Genomic DNA, 17,133 nt, shown 5'->3' with positions numbered 1-17,133 from the left:
TGGGCAGTGAAAGTCCTCTATCCGGCCAATTGTAGCACTGGGGTGACAAATTTAGATGCATGACACTTAATACATAATGTGCAGCCAAATGTTCTATTCAAGCAGTCCTTTTGCAATTGCAGCATTGCATATATTGATATTGTGATCATATTTGCAATTTAAGAAATTGTACAGCTCTGATTGTGCAATTACAGAAATCCCAAACGCATCAAGAAGCAATAGGCCTTAATAATTGCAACAGCATGCTAAATATATAAAGATAAACATACCAGCACAGACTTATGATTGAGTGGGTAAACTTTATTTGAGGCATATTTAAAAAAAAAATTCTAATAACTCTGCCCAAAAGCAAATTTCTCAATTAGGAACGGTAACATTTAGATTTACTGCGATTCTGTTCATTAAGTATGGGTAGAATAAATATAATTGACTAAGGAACAAAAATCCCACCAGGAAAAGCAAATCATTCAAGGAGTATTGTGAAATCCAAGACATACTTCCTCAGGAGCATACAGTGAATCTGTTGAATCACTTTAAAGTGCAAAGAATTTAATAGACTGAGCCATAGCTATCACATTGCAGTGCTGCACACAATGCCAGTTTGAATATCAAAGATCAGAAACCCCTTTTAGATTCAGAATTTAAAGCTGTTACTAACCAAAAGCTTAAAAGGAATGCAGCAAGATTGGTGTTAAAGTACTGCTGCAGCATTTCAGACAAACAGTTATTTTTGTTATTTGTCAGAAGGACATTGCTTTTGTTTCCCTTTGGTGCTGGAAAAAAACAGACTTACAATAAAAAGCATGGTAATTTGAGGCTGTCGTGCTGTGATAAGGTGTTGATTTCCACTAAGCATAACACTGCAAAGTCCACAGAAATAACAGTATTTATTTAAATGAAAGACACATCAAGAATAATAAAGTGGTGAGTATACTACACATCTAGCATTTCTGCATTTCATAATATTCTTAAAGGAAGGGAGAGGGATTTTCTAGGTTGTTTATAAAAAAATTGATTCCTTCAGTTGTTATAAAAATTCTCTATACCGTATTTTCCGCACTGTCTCTTTAAGAAGCCCCCTTTCTTTCCAGCATTCTGTCTTCAGCTCATCATCACAACAATGCTTCTCTGTTATGCCATTTACCACTGTATACAATGTATGATTAGCTCTGCAGACTCGCAGTGCCGACAGGTGTTTGCGTATTAACTGCTGCTACTAGTCTGGTGGAGCTGAAGGCACAGGGAAGCGATGTAACGTGAAGTGGAAGTTCAGCTGCAGACGGCAGCTCGACTCTAACATCAAAACTTCTCATAATGAGTGTTTTTTTCTTTTTTAAGCACAAGGCATAAATTTGAGGATCATAACAAATTTAAAATAATATGAAAATCAATTTGTGATGCGCTGTGGTTAAATCAGAAGTATTCTCCTAATGGACGTACTGTAAGTAGACGTTACAGGACTCTACAGTTAAAATCTGGAAAAGTATGTAATTTAATTTTATCATGTTCCAAGTCTGAATAATTTTGGAGAAAATAAAACATACGGAGTACAGAAATGTGTCTGTCATCTTTCGGAATGGCTAGAATATCCTGGATCCCAATCTAATACAAACTAATTGCGTTGGATTTTTGTTGAATAATAGCTAAATTACATACTTTATCTTTTTCCTGGTCACAACCTACTTTGAATACCTTTGCATCAATATTGTTACGTTACAGACTGACTGCATATCCTTTGAAAACAATCAAAATGGACACTCACACTGGTGCTTTCGACTGTAGAAAACTTTAAATCAAGTTCTTTTGGATCCATGCTTCTGCTTAAATTATATTTTAAAAAAATTTCTTTCCGTTTTTGTAAACAAACAGAAATAAGGCATCAAAAATCTGAAGCCATTTTCAGGGCATTGTTGTTTTATAATTAATGCTACCTACAAATGATGAGATTTGATTACTCTAATTGTTAGAGGTTAATATTAACAAATATTAACCTCTAACAATTAGAGTAATTGTTAGAGAAAAAATGCTATCAGATTTTAGAAAAAAAATCTGTAAGAATGTGTTAAGTTAAAATTAAGAATGTGTCGAAAGCCTGATGATATTTAGGAGTATACTTACAAGTTGTTGCAAAATAGATCACTTGAAGCACTGGTTAAGTTTTAAATATTCCCGTTTAATCAAATCCTCTCCCTGCACCTTTTGCAGAAACATCATGAGCACTTGCATTAAGTGATTGCACTTGGAGAAGACGCCATGTAAAACTAAAAGCGGCGTGCATTTAAAGCAGTCTTTTAAATAATTAATTGCATGCATCAATCAGTGTGTGATGTGTTTTCTCTTCCTTTGTTGATAGTCTCTAATTTACACCCTGGAAAATAATCACAAATTCAAAGCTCCCAAATAAGTGTGTCCTGCTGCCGCCCAGCACGGCTCCCTCTGGTGTGTACTAAAAGAGTGCGGCGCGAGTGCATACAATCCAATCGACTCCTTCTATTTTCCTGCGTGGTTGGAGTTAACCTCCATTTTACCAATTTGTCTGTATGAACCGAAACCACCAGCTGTGTTGATGCAATTTTTAAATCAACTGAATAATTACGTGGTTACAGTGCATCTCACCTCTGCGAGCCACATTATCAGTGACATTTTCATTTCAAATGAATGGTTACACACAAGTTGGCCTCGAATGAAGCCCTCTCTGTCTCTGTGCCCGTCTGTGTTTCATAGCGTATGGTAAAGCTAATTCTCCATAGCCCGGAGCCTTTTTCTGCTACTTGACACAGAATCTCTATTACGGGCTGACATATCGCCAGGTAGAGATTGACACAGTGTCAATTTAATCTCCAGTGGTTGTCGTTAATGGATTAAAAGAGCGCATCCAACCTTATCATGTATTAGTGGCAGAATTGAGGACATGTTTTGGCTCTGTGATAATAGGCTCAGGCTATTTTTGTGTCATGTTCTGTTGTCTTGGTAGCAAAGTGGCAGATATTGTTTTTTTTCCTTTGGGGATTAAGAGGACTTCTATTGTCTGAGTGTAATACCCAAGTGTATGAAGCAGGAGCCATGGGGATATGGCTTTTGGCTGGATAAATAGGTTTACTTTTACGGTTTTTCATTGATTTGCACAATTCCTGAAGACTATTTAATGAAGAGCTTGACGGTAAAAAAGGAGCCTCAAAACCTGCTCCTGTGTTCAGGGTTTGAAAGTTAAAAATAAAAATGCTATGCCGTGTGACGCGGTGTTCGTTGTGTGTCCTAATGTGCAGCGGACCGCCTAGACTGAGTCACACAGCTGTCCCTGTGCTTTTAATTAGCCCTAATAACCATTTCAATTCCATTAGCAGGAGGCAGCAGCTCCTCTCCAGCACTACTACAACCAGTCAAAAAGAAAAACGGAACATAGATACACAGCAACATAACACAAAATTGTGGGCACTTGGACATATCCCCAAAATGCACTTACATCGTCAGTGTTAGATTTTCTTTGTAAGCTCATGCTTCTGTGAGGTGTGCATTAAAAAAGATTTTACAGTTTTGTCTTTCAACATGTTTTTAAAACACATTTTTCAATGAGGCATTTCATTCACTCACCAACCCAGTTTCCTGCCTCTACAGTTTACAGTGCATTTAAGAAATTCTGACTATGACTGAAAAGGAATTTTATTTCAGTAATTTATTTCAAAATGTTAAGTTATTGCGCTAACTTATTTAAACTTTTTTATTTCTGTATTATATTATTTAATGGTTCTTGGCTCCTCTAAACATCAGGCTTGCATCTACAAGTGAGAGTAAATTAATTTCCAGAAAGAGCTAAAAGAAGACAACAAAACTTTTTAATAACTGGTGCCTCAGTTGGGGGTTCAGCTGAGGTACGCATGACTGAAGAGCTACTTATTGGATTGCTGAAGTAAAAAAATAAAAGCCCTGTTTTTTTTTTTTTGGCTTCAAAAGACCCTCAGGATAATTGACCAAACACAGGGGTGGTGCAAGTATTCATGATTATTGAACTTGACTTGGAACAAAGTTGTGGGGATGTTTTTCAAGAGTTGGTGAAAGAAACTCTGCATTCTTCAGTGTACCAAAACATTTTGAATAACTTTGCAAGAACAGTGTAGGGATTCCTGTGCTAACATGACTCTACGCCAGTGCACAAAGCTCATAAAAACATGGATGAGCAAATTTGGTGTGGAAGAACTTTATTGACCTACAGATTCATGACCGGAACCTGATGGAACACCCTTGGGATGAATCGGGACAGAAACCAGCCAGAGGTTCTTGTCCAACATCACTGTCTGACCTCACAAATGCACCTCTGGAACAATAGTTAAAAATGCCCATAAATACACTCCACATTGTGGAAAGCCTTCATAGTAGAGCTGTTATCTCTATAAAGGTTGGCCCGGCATCCTAATTGGTCTTATGATGCCGGGTGGTAGTAAGTCGTGTCTCTTAGAAACTCATGTTGGAACATTTTCCATTTTTTTCCCCCTTCTCACCTCCTCTTTCTCTTCCTTCCCAGTTGACCAATGTGATCGTGCCCTTCATGTTTAAGTATGCAGTGGACGAGCTTAACCAGATGTCGGGGCACATGCTGAACCTGAATGACGCGCCAAGCACAGTGGCTACCATGGCAACGACCATGCTGATTGGCTGTAAGTCCAAGACTCGTATTACGCTGCCAGGTGTTGCGCTCATCCGAGGAGACTGCAGGACTCTGTTGTGTACATGCTGACCTTTCCAGCAGCATTCATATGAATGCTGCTACGCGACCTCTTCTGCATGTTATTAACTTTATTAGCTATTTTCTGCAATTGACTTTGTGTCTATTTATAACTCCCTCATCCATATTATAGTTCTTAAAGGGCTTTCAGCTGTAAATAGAAGATAATGCACTTTTGAAAGGAGAGGTTAATAAATCTCTTATGTTCTTTTTGATATTTTTAGTTTCAGATATTAAAGTTTTCTAAGCACGAAAATATGACCCCAGCAAACAGCGTCATTGATCTCAACTTTGATCATATGTATAAAAATTTACCTTAAGCAGCCTTTTCTTTTGATTAGTACAGTTACAGTACCTAGCAAAAAATATTCACAGCCTTTGAACTCTACTTATAACAAAAAATTTATTTTGGCGCCATTTTACATCACAGATCATCAAGCACATTATTTTGAGGTCGAAGATAAATTATATGCAGTACTGATATCTGAGAAGTGTGTGTAAAGCATGGATTTGACTTTTTTTCTTATCAAGTATGTCCACATTATTTAGTCTGACCTCTATGCCACTAAAAGTATACATCGTGTTTGAACATCGAGAGTCGTTAGACTGTCCAGATGGCAAAATGTATTATTGGTGTACTGAGTGTTAATGCACGGCACTTAAAATGATCTATTCTACCAAACGTTAAATCTGAATAGTCCTTTGTGATATTGCACACATTAATATTGCAATTGTGATTTGATATAATGTGCAGCTTTCGCTTGATGCAAACACTACTCCTATCATTATTTCAACAATGACTTTGTTTTTGCTACTTTTCAATTAACTCACATATTGGGGGTTCTTCTGACTATTTGTCCTTTGAGTAAATTGGATCTCTGCAGCTGATCCAGAGTTTTCACATTCCTCTTGGCTGCTTGTCTGATTAACGCTCTCTATTCCTGGCTGACAGGAATAGAGTCATGCATTGGTGGGTTTGCAGTATCACAGTTTGCGGTTTGCTACCAATGTAGCTATGTAAATTTGATAAACAATTTATTGCACTTTATTTTATTGAAGGATATTAGAATAAATATATACAAAGAGCACTCTTTTTAAGAGTTATTGAAAAAAAACCAAGTGCTTTTTGTTAGTCTGTCCCAAACAAGCTCAACAAAAATCTTTGAGGTTTGACAGAAATGTGAAAGTTATGAAAACTTTACAAGATTCTGTGTTGCCTATTTAAGAGGAATGTGGGGAACCATCTAAATAAGAGAAACCATTGTTTTTGTTCCTTCTTTTGGACACTCTAGGCTCTGGATTTGAAGCCTGCAGTGACTGGTGTAATTTTGCTGTCAAGGTTGCACAGTGCTCGTCCTACCTTGTCAGATGTGGACACATTGTTCATTAGATGAGCATTCCTATTTAACGCCACATTACAGCCCCGTGAAGACCAACAGACAGAGAGATTATCACCCTGACTTGGTCTCAACAGACTGCTCATGTGTTCACACAGCTCAGAGGCAGCATGTACCTTTTCAACACAAACTCTTATCAATTTGAGGCACATAATTGTAGCACAGTTATATGTGTTTTGTGAGATCAAATAATTACCTTCATTTTTTTTAGTGTGAAGTTGTTAATTTTATTTAACTGAGCTAGTTTAGATTAATTATGTTCAGTATAAAATTAGGCAATAATTAAAACAGTGCAAAGAAAGAAAGAGGCTGTTTTCCCTTGCATCCACCCTCATCCTTTAGAGGAAGTGTTGAAATTAATCCTGGTAATTGAAAACTTTCCGTGACACTCTCTTTAAGTCCGCCTCCCTCTTCTTGTATTCTGATCACACATGTGACCCGCGCACACACACAACATTTCTGAGCACGCTCAGATGCCCTCCCTGTCTCCAGTCTGTTGTGTATTGAGGCTTTACAGAGCATCATAGTATGTAATTACTGGTGGGAGGCTGTTGCTGGAGCACTGCAGTGCTTACAGGCCAGAGATGATTTGAAAGATAGGTCCCTCCACCTCGCACTTCCTCTGCCTTTCTGCAGTCAAAAGACCTGAAAATCTCACCTGCTTCCGTATACAGCAATTTATTTCAGGGTGTTAACGTTTAAAATCACATTTTTGTCTTATTTCAGAACACTTGGATCACGGTTACACCCGATTTTAGTACCGTGTAAATATTCCTGCTTTTCACAGCAGGTGTCTTAAAACTCCCCGTCTCCTCTGCTTCTCCAGATGGTGTCTCTCGGGCTTGTGCAGCCTTCTTTAACGAGCTGAGGAACATGGTGTTCGGCAAAGTGGCCCAGAGCTCCATCCGACGCATCGCTAAGAACGTCTTTCTACACCTGCACAACCTGGACCTGGGGTTCCACCTCAGCCGCCAGACGGGGGCGCTGTCAAAGGCAATCGACCGCGGCACGAGGGGTATCTCCTTCGTCCTGAGCGCTCTCGTCTTCAACCTGGGACCCACAGTCTTTGAGATGGCCCTTGTCAGTGGTATTTTGGTGAGTGTTGGGATTTGACACAGTGTCTACAGAGTTTAGCCTGGCTTGGAATATTTTTTTTTCTGAAAAATAAAACTGCACATTTCTTTGCAAATGGAGTCCTGCACTGAAAGTTTTCGCCAACCACGGAGCTTTTTTTGTAATGATGGACCAGTGTGAGGTTCTGAACCGTGAGTCAAGTTGAACAGTTTCACTATTCTGATCCCAAAGTTTTACACAAAAAGCAATATCATTATTTTTGTATATGATGCTTATTATTGGTACTGCTGCAGAAATAATACAACATATTGATAATTACAGTTAATATAATGTTGTTTTTGTTGATACGTTGATTTGAATAATAATGTTGAATGAGCACCAACTAAATTCATGCTTGTAAGTAGTAGTTTTCAAATATTTAGTTTTCAAAATATATAGAATAAGCTAGGTAGGCTGTTATACTATTTACTAGGTTAGCTGTGTGCAAATTATCAGCTTTAGTTTTAAAACGGCATAACCTTAAAAGTATTTGCTGGCATTCCTTCAGTTTTCTTGAATTGACTAAATACATGTGCATTACTGTTTAAAGAACAAAAATATTTACCATTGTCAGAGATGGCATGACCAAAGTTATCTCTGGCTGGATGGACAAAGAGGATTTAGTAAACCAAATATTATTGCTCACCGCCGATCTACTGGCTGAAACAGAGCTACAAAATGTTTCATGTGATGAAATAGGCTTTAGAAGCATTTCTAGATTACTTCATGTTGATTTCTTTGTAAATCATAGCATACTATGTTGAATTATTATTTTTTTGAGTCCGTAGTCTACTTTAGGTTGTCAAATAAGTTTTATGCAAACATTATTCTTATTTTTATTTATTCTTCAGGTTTAACTATAATCAGTCAACAGAAGACATTCATTTCCTGCAGAGGGTTCAGCAGGCTTAAAGCTTTTTGTATATAATAACTAAAATTATCATTTGAAAAGTGAATTTTGTATTTCTTTGTAAGATTTGTCTGAATTTAAATCCCTGAAGGTCTTGATTACTAAACTTTTTTTTTTATACTTAATTTCCATGTCTTTGTATAAAAATGTATGTTTTACATTTTAAAAATCATCTTAAACCATGACTCACAAAGCTAGAATATGTTAAATAAATTCCGATTTAGTTTGTTTGAACTTCCAAAAAAATAATAAAAGTCCCCCAAATGGATACCCAGAGAAAGTCGGGTCCATCATTTTTTATATTTCTGGGTGTCATGGCACCTGGAGGTTTGTTCCACCTTGCTGTCTGCGCCGTTCAGCTCTTCGCCGCTCAGGGCCTCGCATCACCTTGACAATCTTCGCAGCTGATTGTCTGCAAATTATTTTCAGAGATGTTGTCTCATTTACATTGTAAATGGAGTTTGAACTTTTGTTGGAAATGTGGTCCATTAGTGTCACTGATGAATCCCAAAGTTTGGAGCAGCTTCCCATCCCCATTCAATCCAAAGTAAACTGCTGTATGATTTCATTGTGTTGCTGAAGGAAAACTACCAGACTATTTGTAATTTTAGCAGTGCCCAAATTCTAAGTATTAATGCGATTACTTTCCGTAGTTTCAGGACCCTCTGGTATCACTCAAGGTTTTGAGTGATACCAGCATTGGGTCACTGAGCATGGTGTGGTTTTTGTGGATTTTATTCCAAAAATGGTGAATTACTGCACATAAAGATGGCCTGTCTTGCTCTTCTCTTCCACAGTATTACAAGTGTGGCGGACAGTTTGCAGCAGTGGCCTTGGGCACCTTGTCAGCGTATACTATTTTCACAATTCTTGTTACTCAGTGGAGGTAGGAAGATTTCTGTGACTTTTCTGTCTGTCTGTAGGTCAGGATTGTTATTCCCTGACAAGCTCTGTAAATACCTCGGTGGCTCCATGTGCTACCAGTAAAAAAAAAAAAAAAATGTCACCCACTGGCTGAAGCATACTAATGAAAGCTCTCAGGTCACCATGCATGTGTCTCGGCACACAGGACTCGTTTCCGCATTGAGATGAACAAAGCAGACAACGAAGCAGGAAATGCAGCGATTGACTCGCTGCTCAACTACGAGACTGTGAAGGTAAGTTACCACGCCTACATCTATCTGTTTGCTCTTGGCCTTGTGTCTCCTGACTATTTTTTTAAACATTGGTAATCAATCTGAAATAATTTGTTAAATTAACTTCAAGCTTAATCCGTTTTGACTCAACTATAATTTTTAATTTTGTTATTCTCTTAAAGTTCCTTGTTTTTCCAGCTTAAAATGATCAATTTTTTTTAATCTCTTGTCAATCCAGCCACAACAAATCTACTGAGCGTTTCTGGACTCTGAAATGTTTTCCCTGCACTAGTCAGTGACACAAAAAATGTTGTAGGTTACTGTTTTGGCACAGGCGTCTGCTATTTCAGGCTGTTTTCATCCAGAAAAGTCAGCGTGGTGCTCAGCTGACTGGTGATGTGTTAACATTGCTTTACAGCTTTTGCTCTTATTGTCTGTGTCAGATAGTTATCTTCATTCTACATCAGCGTTGGCTTTTAATGGTCTTGTCTAAAAATAGTTTCTTATAGTTGGACTTGCTTTGTGGACCAAGTCCAGTGTGGTTTTTGTAAGGCTTTGATCTGTCAGTACTGATATTATCCAACTCTAATTTCTCTTTTAGAACTTCAGTGTAGGAAAATATTTTGTTCCCGCCCTGAGAGGTCATAAATCAGGGAGAGAAATAATGTGATGCAGCTGTATGAGAAAACAGATGCTGTAAAACTGTTTTAGTATTATTTTTAAAACAAAAGCACGATGGGCAGCTTGGTGACTCAGTGGTAGAGCAGACACAACATGAAGTTGTAGTCCTTAATGCAGCTGTCCTGGGTTCGATTCCCAGCCTCAGACCACATGTAAAAGATCTGACCTCTGGGCTGCACTTCTGACTGTACAGCTGCTAACAGCTAAAAGTGACCAAAACCTAAAAACACCTAAATTGATGTATTGAGCAGCTTTTTAAATAGTGTCTTATGTCTATCCTTAACTCTTCTTCCGATAAAAGAGTGTTTTTGTCGGCGTGAACTCCTGGTTTCGTTTCTGACCGGCCGGTCGCTGGTCAGGCCCGATCCAGCTGAAAATCTGCAGGTTCTGATCACCAATTGATTTCTCAGTTCCTCACCAGCATGAAGAGCTTTCAAGAAAGCTTATCTAGAGGACTTACAGAATGAAGATAAATACTAGCTAATAATATTCAGTGAACTCAGGTTTAAATGTCTAAGAGCAAATTTTTTCTCTTATTTTTCCAGTGAAATTCAAAGCAGCACACAGTGATTTACCAGACAGTTTTGAGCACTGCAGTGGCCGTTCCAAATATATTTCGTTAGTGTTATTTTCCTTGCTGTGTAATTTTGTCCTGTTTTCCTTAACATCTTGTTCTGTGTTATTTTGTGTCATCTGTGTCAATGCGGCCAGATTTAGCATCACTCTGAGCTGTGAGTGTGCATATGTAATTAGATCTCCACCCACTCAGAAATTCATTCCACTTCCACAAAGGGCTGTACGAGAACCTGAACGCAGCGCCTGTCTTCCATGTGCTACTTTCTGATTTCCCTCTCCGATTTCACTGCATTTTCTTATATGCAAATACGCTGGAACTCTGTAGCGGTGCAGCTTCACTGCCGTTAGCTAGAGGAGCAAATCGCCCACTTAACCGGAGCTGGAAAACAATGGAGCAAACTAAACAAACAGCAGTTCTGCAACAATATTTAGTAATTGGCAGCAGAGTTGTGGACTATTTCTTATTTATTTGTTTATTTTATGTGTGAAATGTAAAAGTGTGTTTGTGGCTGATGCACGAGCCGTTTTCTCTTAATGATATTAATCATAATTATGTAGGATAACACTTAGGACAGCTTTATGTGCTCTGTTGTTAATGTAGGCATCTGTGGAAGCTGAAAATACAAAGAAAAATTGTCCCAGTGATGAACACTCAGCTGTAATTCTTGTTCAGAAGTGATGATTAGACTTCACTGTCTAATGTGTGTAACTGTTGTTTTGAGCCACAGTCGTTCTGCTCTGTCACAGTTTCAGATCTGCTGCCAGTTCGGCAAAGCAGGCTTTGGATTCTGTTCCATCGCCTTCATGTCCTTTAAAATCTGTTGGGAGCAGATGAAGACACAGACATGAAAAAGTGCTTTAGAGCCCAACTGAGACACAGTCTCCGCTCGGAGCGGTCACTGAGAACAAATGCAGCCTTGAGGCAGACTACAGCTAAAGTGTGTATCTGCCTGACACTGCTCTCCATGCTTCCTTAACCTTTCACCTCAACCATATTTGCGTCTCTCCCTCTTTTTCCTGTAAACTTGCACTTCCCTTCGTTCCTTTTGCGAATTTGTTCGTCTCCCTGGCCTCTGCTCCCATCTCTCCTCACTCCTCATGTTTGTCGTCTCCCCTGCAGTACTTTAATAACGAGAAGTATGAAGCGAAAAGGTATGATGAATTCCTGAAGATCTATGAATCATCCTCTTTAAAAACCACGTCGACGCTCGCCATGCTCAACTTTGGCCAGAGTGCAATCTTCAGCGTTGGCCTCACTGCAATGATGTTGTTGGCAAGCAAAGGCATTACAGCAGGTGAGTAATTTAAAAGCTCATTATGATTATGTGCATATGTGGGTTTAATTTGGGACTTTGACGCTGAACTATCTTAATTTAAGGCCATCCTTGAATTTACTGGAGTTGTAAACAGAACAGCAGAAACAGAATCTGAACTAAATTTGCTGCAGAGTTTCATTAAAATAAAATCTTTCGATATGAATGCTTGAGGAGAAAACTTAAAACAAAATCAGACAGATGAAACTGTCAAATAAAACCAACAATGAACTCCATTATAGAAACTAAATGAGAACAAAGCACAGCATGCATGAAAAAGTGGCATGAATAGGAAATAAAATAGCCTTGATGCAGAAAATGAAATCACAGGGTGTGGAGCTGCTCAGCCGGCTTTCACTACAACTTGAAAGAGAAAGTGATGACAATTTTTATTTGTTTTTGTCTTGCTTTGAGAGATGTATGCAGTGATAGAGCTATTCAAAAGCAATGCAGAGCTATCATTTTCTCACATTTTATCATGTTTCTACCACACACTTTTGTTTAATTTTATCCCTGACTTTGTCTGCTTTGTCCTTCTTAAGATGCTGTTTGTTCACTAATGTTCTCTGGCAAATCTGTGAGGCCTTCAGAGAACAGCTGGATTTACAATGTGATTAAACTAGACACATGTGGCGCGTATTTACTAAACCGGTGACTTCTGAAGGCGATTGGTTGCACTTGACTTTCTTTAAGGCTATCAGACTAAAGTGGGTTGATTACAAGTAAATGCTTTTGTTTTTACATCACAAGTATACACAGCCTTGTGTTTGTTAGTCTATCGCATAAAATTTCAATAAAATACATTAAAGTTGTAGTTATAAAATGACAAAAAGCTGAAGGAGTATGAATAGTCTTACGAAGCACTGAAGACTGTAAGCTGCCCTGTTGCCATCGTGTAGGTACGATGACCATAGGAGACCTGGTGATGGTGAACGGCCTGCTCTTCCAGCTCTCTCTTCCCCTCAACTTCCTGGGTACAGTGTACAGAGAAACCAGGCAGGCGCTCATCGATATGAACACTCTGTTCACCCTGCTCAGCGTCGACACAAAGATCAAGGTAACGTGTCAGCCTGACACAAACTTTGTGCCTCTAAAACAGATTTCTTTGTGTTCATACATTTTTATCCTCTAATAAAGAAGAACAGAAAAGATGAATTTGTGCACAGCAGCAAGCGAGCTTAGAGGGTGGACTAAAATTTAAAAGCAAAGAAAAATACAAAAGCCTCTTTGCAAAACCCTATTTTTCTTTACCACAGTAACACAGAGAGCAGTACCTACGATTTTATCCTGGACTGAAAGAGTTTTCATAATAGCTTGACTTGGATTATCTATCTGCAAGATGAGTGTATAAAAAAATGATGGGTTGTAGTCAAACATGCTAATTATGTGCTTGGTGCGACTTGAAGGCTGCTTCATCTTTACCACCTGTAGTGCCTCACATTACTGGCTGCACTGGTGGGATCAGGAAAAGAGTTCAGCAGGAATGTGACTGAATCTTTATTACCCTGGTCTATATGTTGAAATTAACTGTAACTGCAAAGCTCATTTATATCTTAGAAAAATAGTGTTGCATGCTGGGATATTATGTAAAATTGAGGGTTTTCTTTAGATTTACGTAATGTTATATCAAAAACATCCCTCGAGTGTTGCATTGAACATCCTTCATGCATGTTTGAGAATATCTAGGATCTTCTGTGGCAGCCTTTTCAGGGTGCCTAAAGGCTCCCTATACCTGACCCCTAGCCTTCCCCACTCAGCTCCTTCGGACTAGTGGCAGCAGCAATAGGCAAACATGGTGGAACTGCGCGTCTGCCGAGCTCATTGTACAAACTACTTCGCAGTATTAACCATTCTCCTAAGAATGGTTAACACCAAAATGAGGAGCATTGTTGTGATGACATGCTGTAGAGTAGGAGCTCAAAGAAATAGCAGCCCAACTTCAAATGATCAAATTACAAATCAAATTATTTTTGATATGTCTTGTTTCATATTTATAGCATAATTGCAGTAGCTGAAAGTAACATAGTTACTTGATTTTTGCCATAAAATGGTACTATGCGCTTGCAAAATGCATAATCGCGTTAACTGATGCATCTTTTTTCCTTAGAGTATAATTTATCTTAAGAATTTTAGTCTGTCTTAGATATATGAATTACAGAGCTCTGAACTTTTTATTTAGTAATTTTTTTTAAATTTGAAAGTTTAAGTGTGTGTTTCTTGTTAAGACCGTGAGCGTAAAATATCCCTCATCTGCAGCAAAAAAAAAGTAGGTGGCATCTTTTTTTAGGTTTTGTTTTTGCCTTTGTTTGGCACTCCCTCATTTTTCATTTGGGAGTTTTTCAGGCTCATCATTATCACTTTCATACTTTCCAGAGCTAGAGGTGAAACAATGAGATCTGTCCAGTGCTCCTTCTCAATAACAGAATCAAATTAACAATGTGTTGCTGGTCTGAGGCTGGACCTGTTGATTAATAATTGTTTCTAGATCCAACCACCATCTGGTGCTTGTTAAAGTTGTAGCATTAATAAATTAACCAGTTATAAGATTATCGGTTTGACCCCTCTTTTATAGTTGAGCAGGAAGGCTTATATTTTGGTCGGCTATAGCCACTGACAAGGGAGCAAACAAAAGAAATCATATGAGGAAAAAACTTTCTATATCCACTTCTAATTATGGTGATGCTTGTTTCTGTTCTGGAGGTCAGGAGTACCTTGTTGGGGTATGTGATGTCATGAACTCCTGGAAATACTCAAAAGGATTGAAATCCTTTGCCTAAGTATTAAAACACTTCCTCAATTGGGAGAATAATTCCAAACATTTGAAGAAATAAACACAACAATAATCCCATAGAAACAAAGTAGACCATCTTCCTGGACTCTGGATGATAAAAGGATATTGTGCAAAGAGAAATGGTCAAAGGTCACCCTCACTGCATACAGTCTTTTCTACATGGCAGAAAAGACTTTGCTGCCTTTCTGCTGATTGTTAGTAGTAGTGCCAATAATTGCTCCACCAGTGATTTAGAATAAAAACAACCCTACTCAGCATGTGTTGAATAATTGCACTCAAATTAAAGTTTTTAATTTTATTTATTTAATGTGGCATAATTTTATTGCAATAACAGCTGAATTCATTTCAATGTTTCTCTACATCCTCATCAGAGGTGCCAATAAGTGTAAGTGTATATAGCATTGTATTTTTTTCTCTCTCCAGCTATCAGTTTTATTGTGTTGGAAATGTTGCTGCATTTCTCCTTTTTTTCTTTTTTCTTTTTAAACACATGACAGCCCATCCTGCATCATAAGAGCGCACTTAAGTGCAAATGTGTGTCTGCCGCCCGACAATAAGAAGGCCATTCCCATCTCCAGCCTGTAATTACAGTGCTAGACATGAATCTGTCCAGTTATTTTTCCACTCATCAGTAATATTCCTCTCCATTGTGATTCCTTGTGGAATGATGCTGCCCTGCAGGCCATTTTCGTATGAATGCTTTTTTTTTTTTTTTAATGTGGAACACATTGTCCCATTATGCAGATGTAAAATTATTTAAAACTACCCCCCTCACTTGAAACTGCACCACACAATCCAAAAACAGAATAATAATAATTGTGGCTTTTTTTCCCATGTTGGCGAGTGTTGGAATAATGTGCGTTCTGAAGCTCTCCGGGTTATTTACATGAATTGAGAGAGGCAGATTGTGGGTGATAATGTTTCTTGTAGGTTTTACAGAAAATGCTTTCACTCTCAGGCAAAGGACCAAGTTTTATTCAGTGCTGACCTTGGCCACATCTCTGAGCTCAGTATGAAGCTAAAGTTTATTATTGATCCTTGAGCATTCAAAATGAAGGGCAGAGTGAAGATTCAGAGGGCTTTTTGTAATAACGGCATACAAATGCGATGAATGTCTCTGCATTCTGCCTCTTTAGAAGATGCCGTTGCATCACTCCAGGCCTTGACTCACGCTTCTCTCCTTCTCCCATTCTTCTTTTGTCTGCCAACCCTCGGATGGTTTGCTGTAGGAGAAGGATCTCGCCCCGCCGCTAATCGTCGCACCGCAGGACGCCACGATCCGCTTCGAGGACGTCTATTTTGAATACCTCGAGGGCCAGAAGGTTTTAAACGGGGTGTCGTTTGAGGTGCCTGCCGGGAAGAAGGTGGCTATAGTTGGTGGCAGCGGGTCGGGGTAGGTTTTGGCTTGAAAAGTAAATTGACTGAAACCTTTAGCGTTGTCATGTCGAGATGCGCCAAACAGCCACATCCGGGGTGACACCAGTTTCTGGTTCTGATTGAAGTCGACCCGCCAACCTATTTTAACTTTGTTTGTTTTTCTAATGACTGTAAGATGTGAAAGAGATCAGTGTGTTGCAGGTTCGTTGATTGAAACTGTAGTTTTGAATCAAATAAAAAATAAGTATTTGCATAATTAGATTGATTTTTACTACTGTAAAAATGTTGAGATGTTTAAAAATAACTAAACATTGTTAAAAAAATGTTGCACTAAAGTTCGTACTTTGATTGTGGCGTTTATAGAACAAATAGGGAGGAGTTCTTAGTTTTGGGACATTGTTTGAATAGTAAGAAGAAAATCATGTATTTGACCCGCTGATTACCTCAGGTTGGTTGATTGGTGTATCTCTAGTGTCGCCACTCCTCCAACGACTGAAAGCATAGTCAGTAGACCCCGAGGGGGTGTGGCTGTCTGATTTTTACAGACGAGGCAATAACATAGATTTTTCTCATCTGTCTGCAGGAAGAGCACCATTGTGCGCCTGCTGTTCCGTTTCTATGAGCCCCACCAGGGTAACATCTACATCGCGGGGCAGAATATCCGAGAAGTCAGCCTGGACAGCTTGAGGAAGGCTTTGGGAGTCGTACCGCAGGTCTGACAAACACCAGCGCAATAAAGCACCAAAACAATGTGTTTATAGCATCACTGTCCTACCAAATTATATACATCTAGAGTTCTTTTTAAATTACATTGATTTATAGCTTATTCCTACAATGTTTGGAAATGGAGTTTGCTTTTATAATTTGCATTATAAGTATGGATAAAAGAAAATGGATTTGAATTTTTTTATTGCTTAAAATATAAAATCTAAATTTCCAAATTATAATGCTTCTTGCGTTTTTTTTTTTTGTTACTCTCTTGCCCTTTACCAAATGCAGATGATTAAACCAAACTTATCCTTAAATGAAAATGAGATGCAATATATTTCATACAGAAGGTTTTGAAATGCCTTAACATTTTCAATGGGGAAATCTATAGGATCCCTGTTACTATCATAG

At 38.4% G+C, this 17,133-nt stretch overlaps 1 protein-coding gene and 1 long non-coding RNA gene across 3 annotated transcripts in view; both read left to right on the top strand.

The window, feature by feature from the left end:
* LOC145555088 (uncharacterized) overlaps nt 1-17,133 on the top strand; it is a 153,242-nt gene that overhangs the window by 61,797 nt on the left and 74,312 nt on the right. The window lies entirely within an intron of this gene.
* The window catches only part of abcb7 (ATP-binding cassette, sub-family B (MDR/TAP), member 7), a 30,342-nt gene that overhangs the window by 6,120 nt on the left and 7,089 nt on the right, over nt 1-17,133 (top strand). The window contains exons 5-12 of the mRNA XM_081616129.1: nt 4,520-4,652; nt 6,944-7,212; nt 8,938-9,026; nt 9,210-9,297; nt 11,654-11,828; nt 12,746-12,903; nt 15,867-16,030; nt 16,598-16,727. Coding sequence (XP_081472255.1) covers nt 4,520-4,652; nt 6,944-7,212; nt 8,938-9,026; nt 9,210-9,297; nt 11,654-11,828; nt 12,746-12,903; nt 15,867-16,030; nt 16,598-16,727 — 1,206 coding nt within the window. The remainder of the gene's footprint in view (nt 1-4,519; nt 4,653-6,943; nt 7,213-8,937; nt 9,027-9,209; nt 9,298-11,653; nt 11,829-12,745; nt 12,904-15,866; nt 16,031-16,597; nt 16,728-17,133) is intronic.

Source organism: Poecilia reticulata, chromosome 15 (assembly GCF_904066995.2).
Source record: "Poecilia reticulata chromosome 15, P_reticulata-male-v2, whole genome shotgun sequence".
In the NCBI taxonomy this organism is placed as follows: domain Eukaryota; kingdom Metazoa; phylum Chordata; class Actinopteri; order Cyprinodontiformes; family Poeciliidae; genus Poecilia; species Poecilia reticulata.
This window is presented reverse-complemented; position numbering and strand designations above follow the sequence as displayed.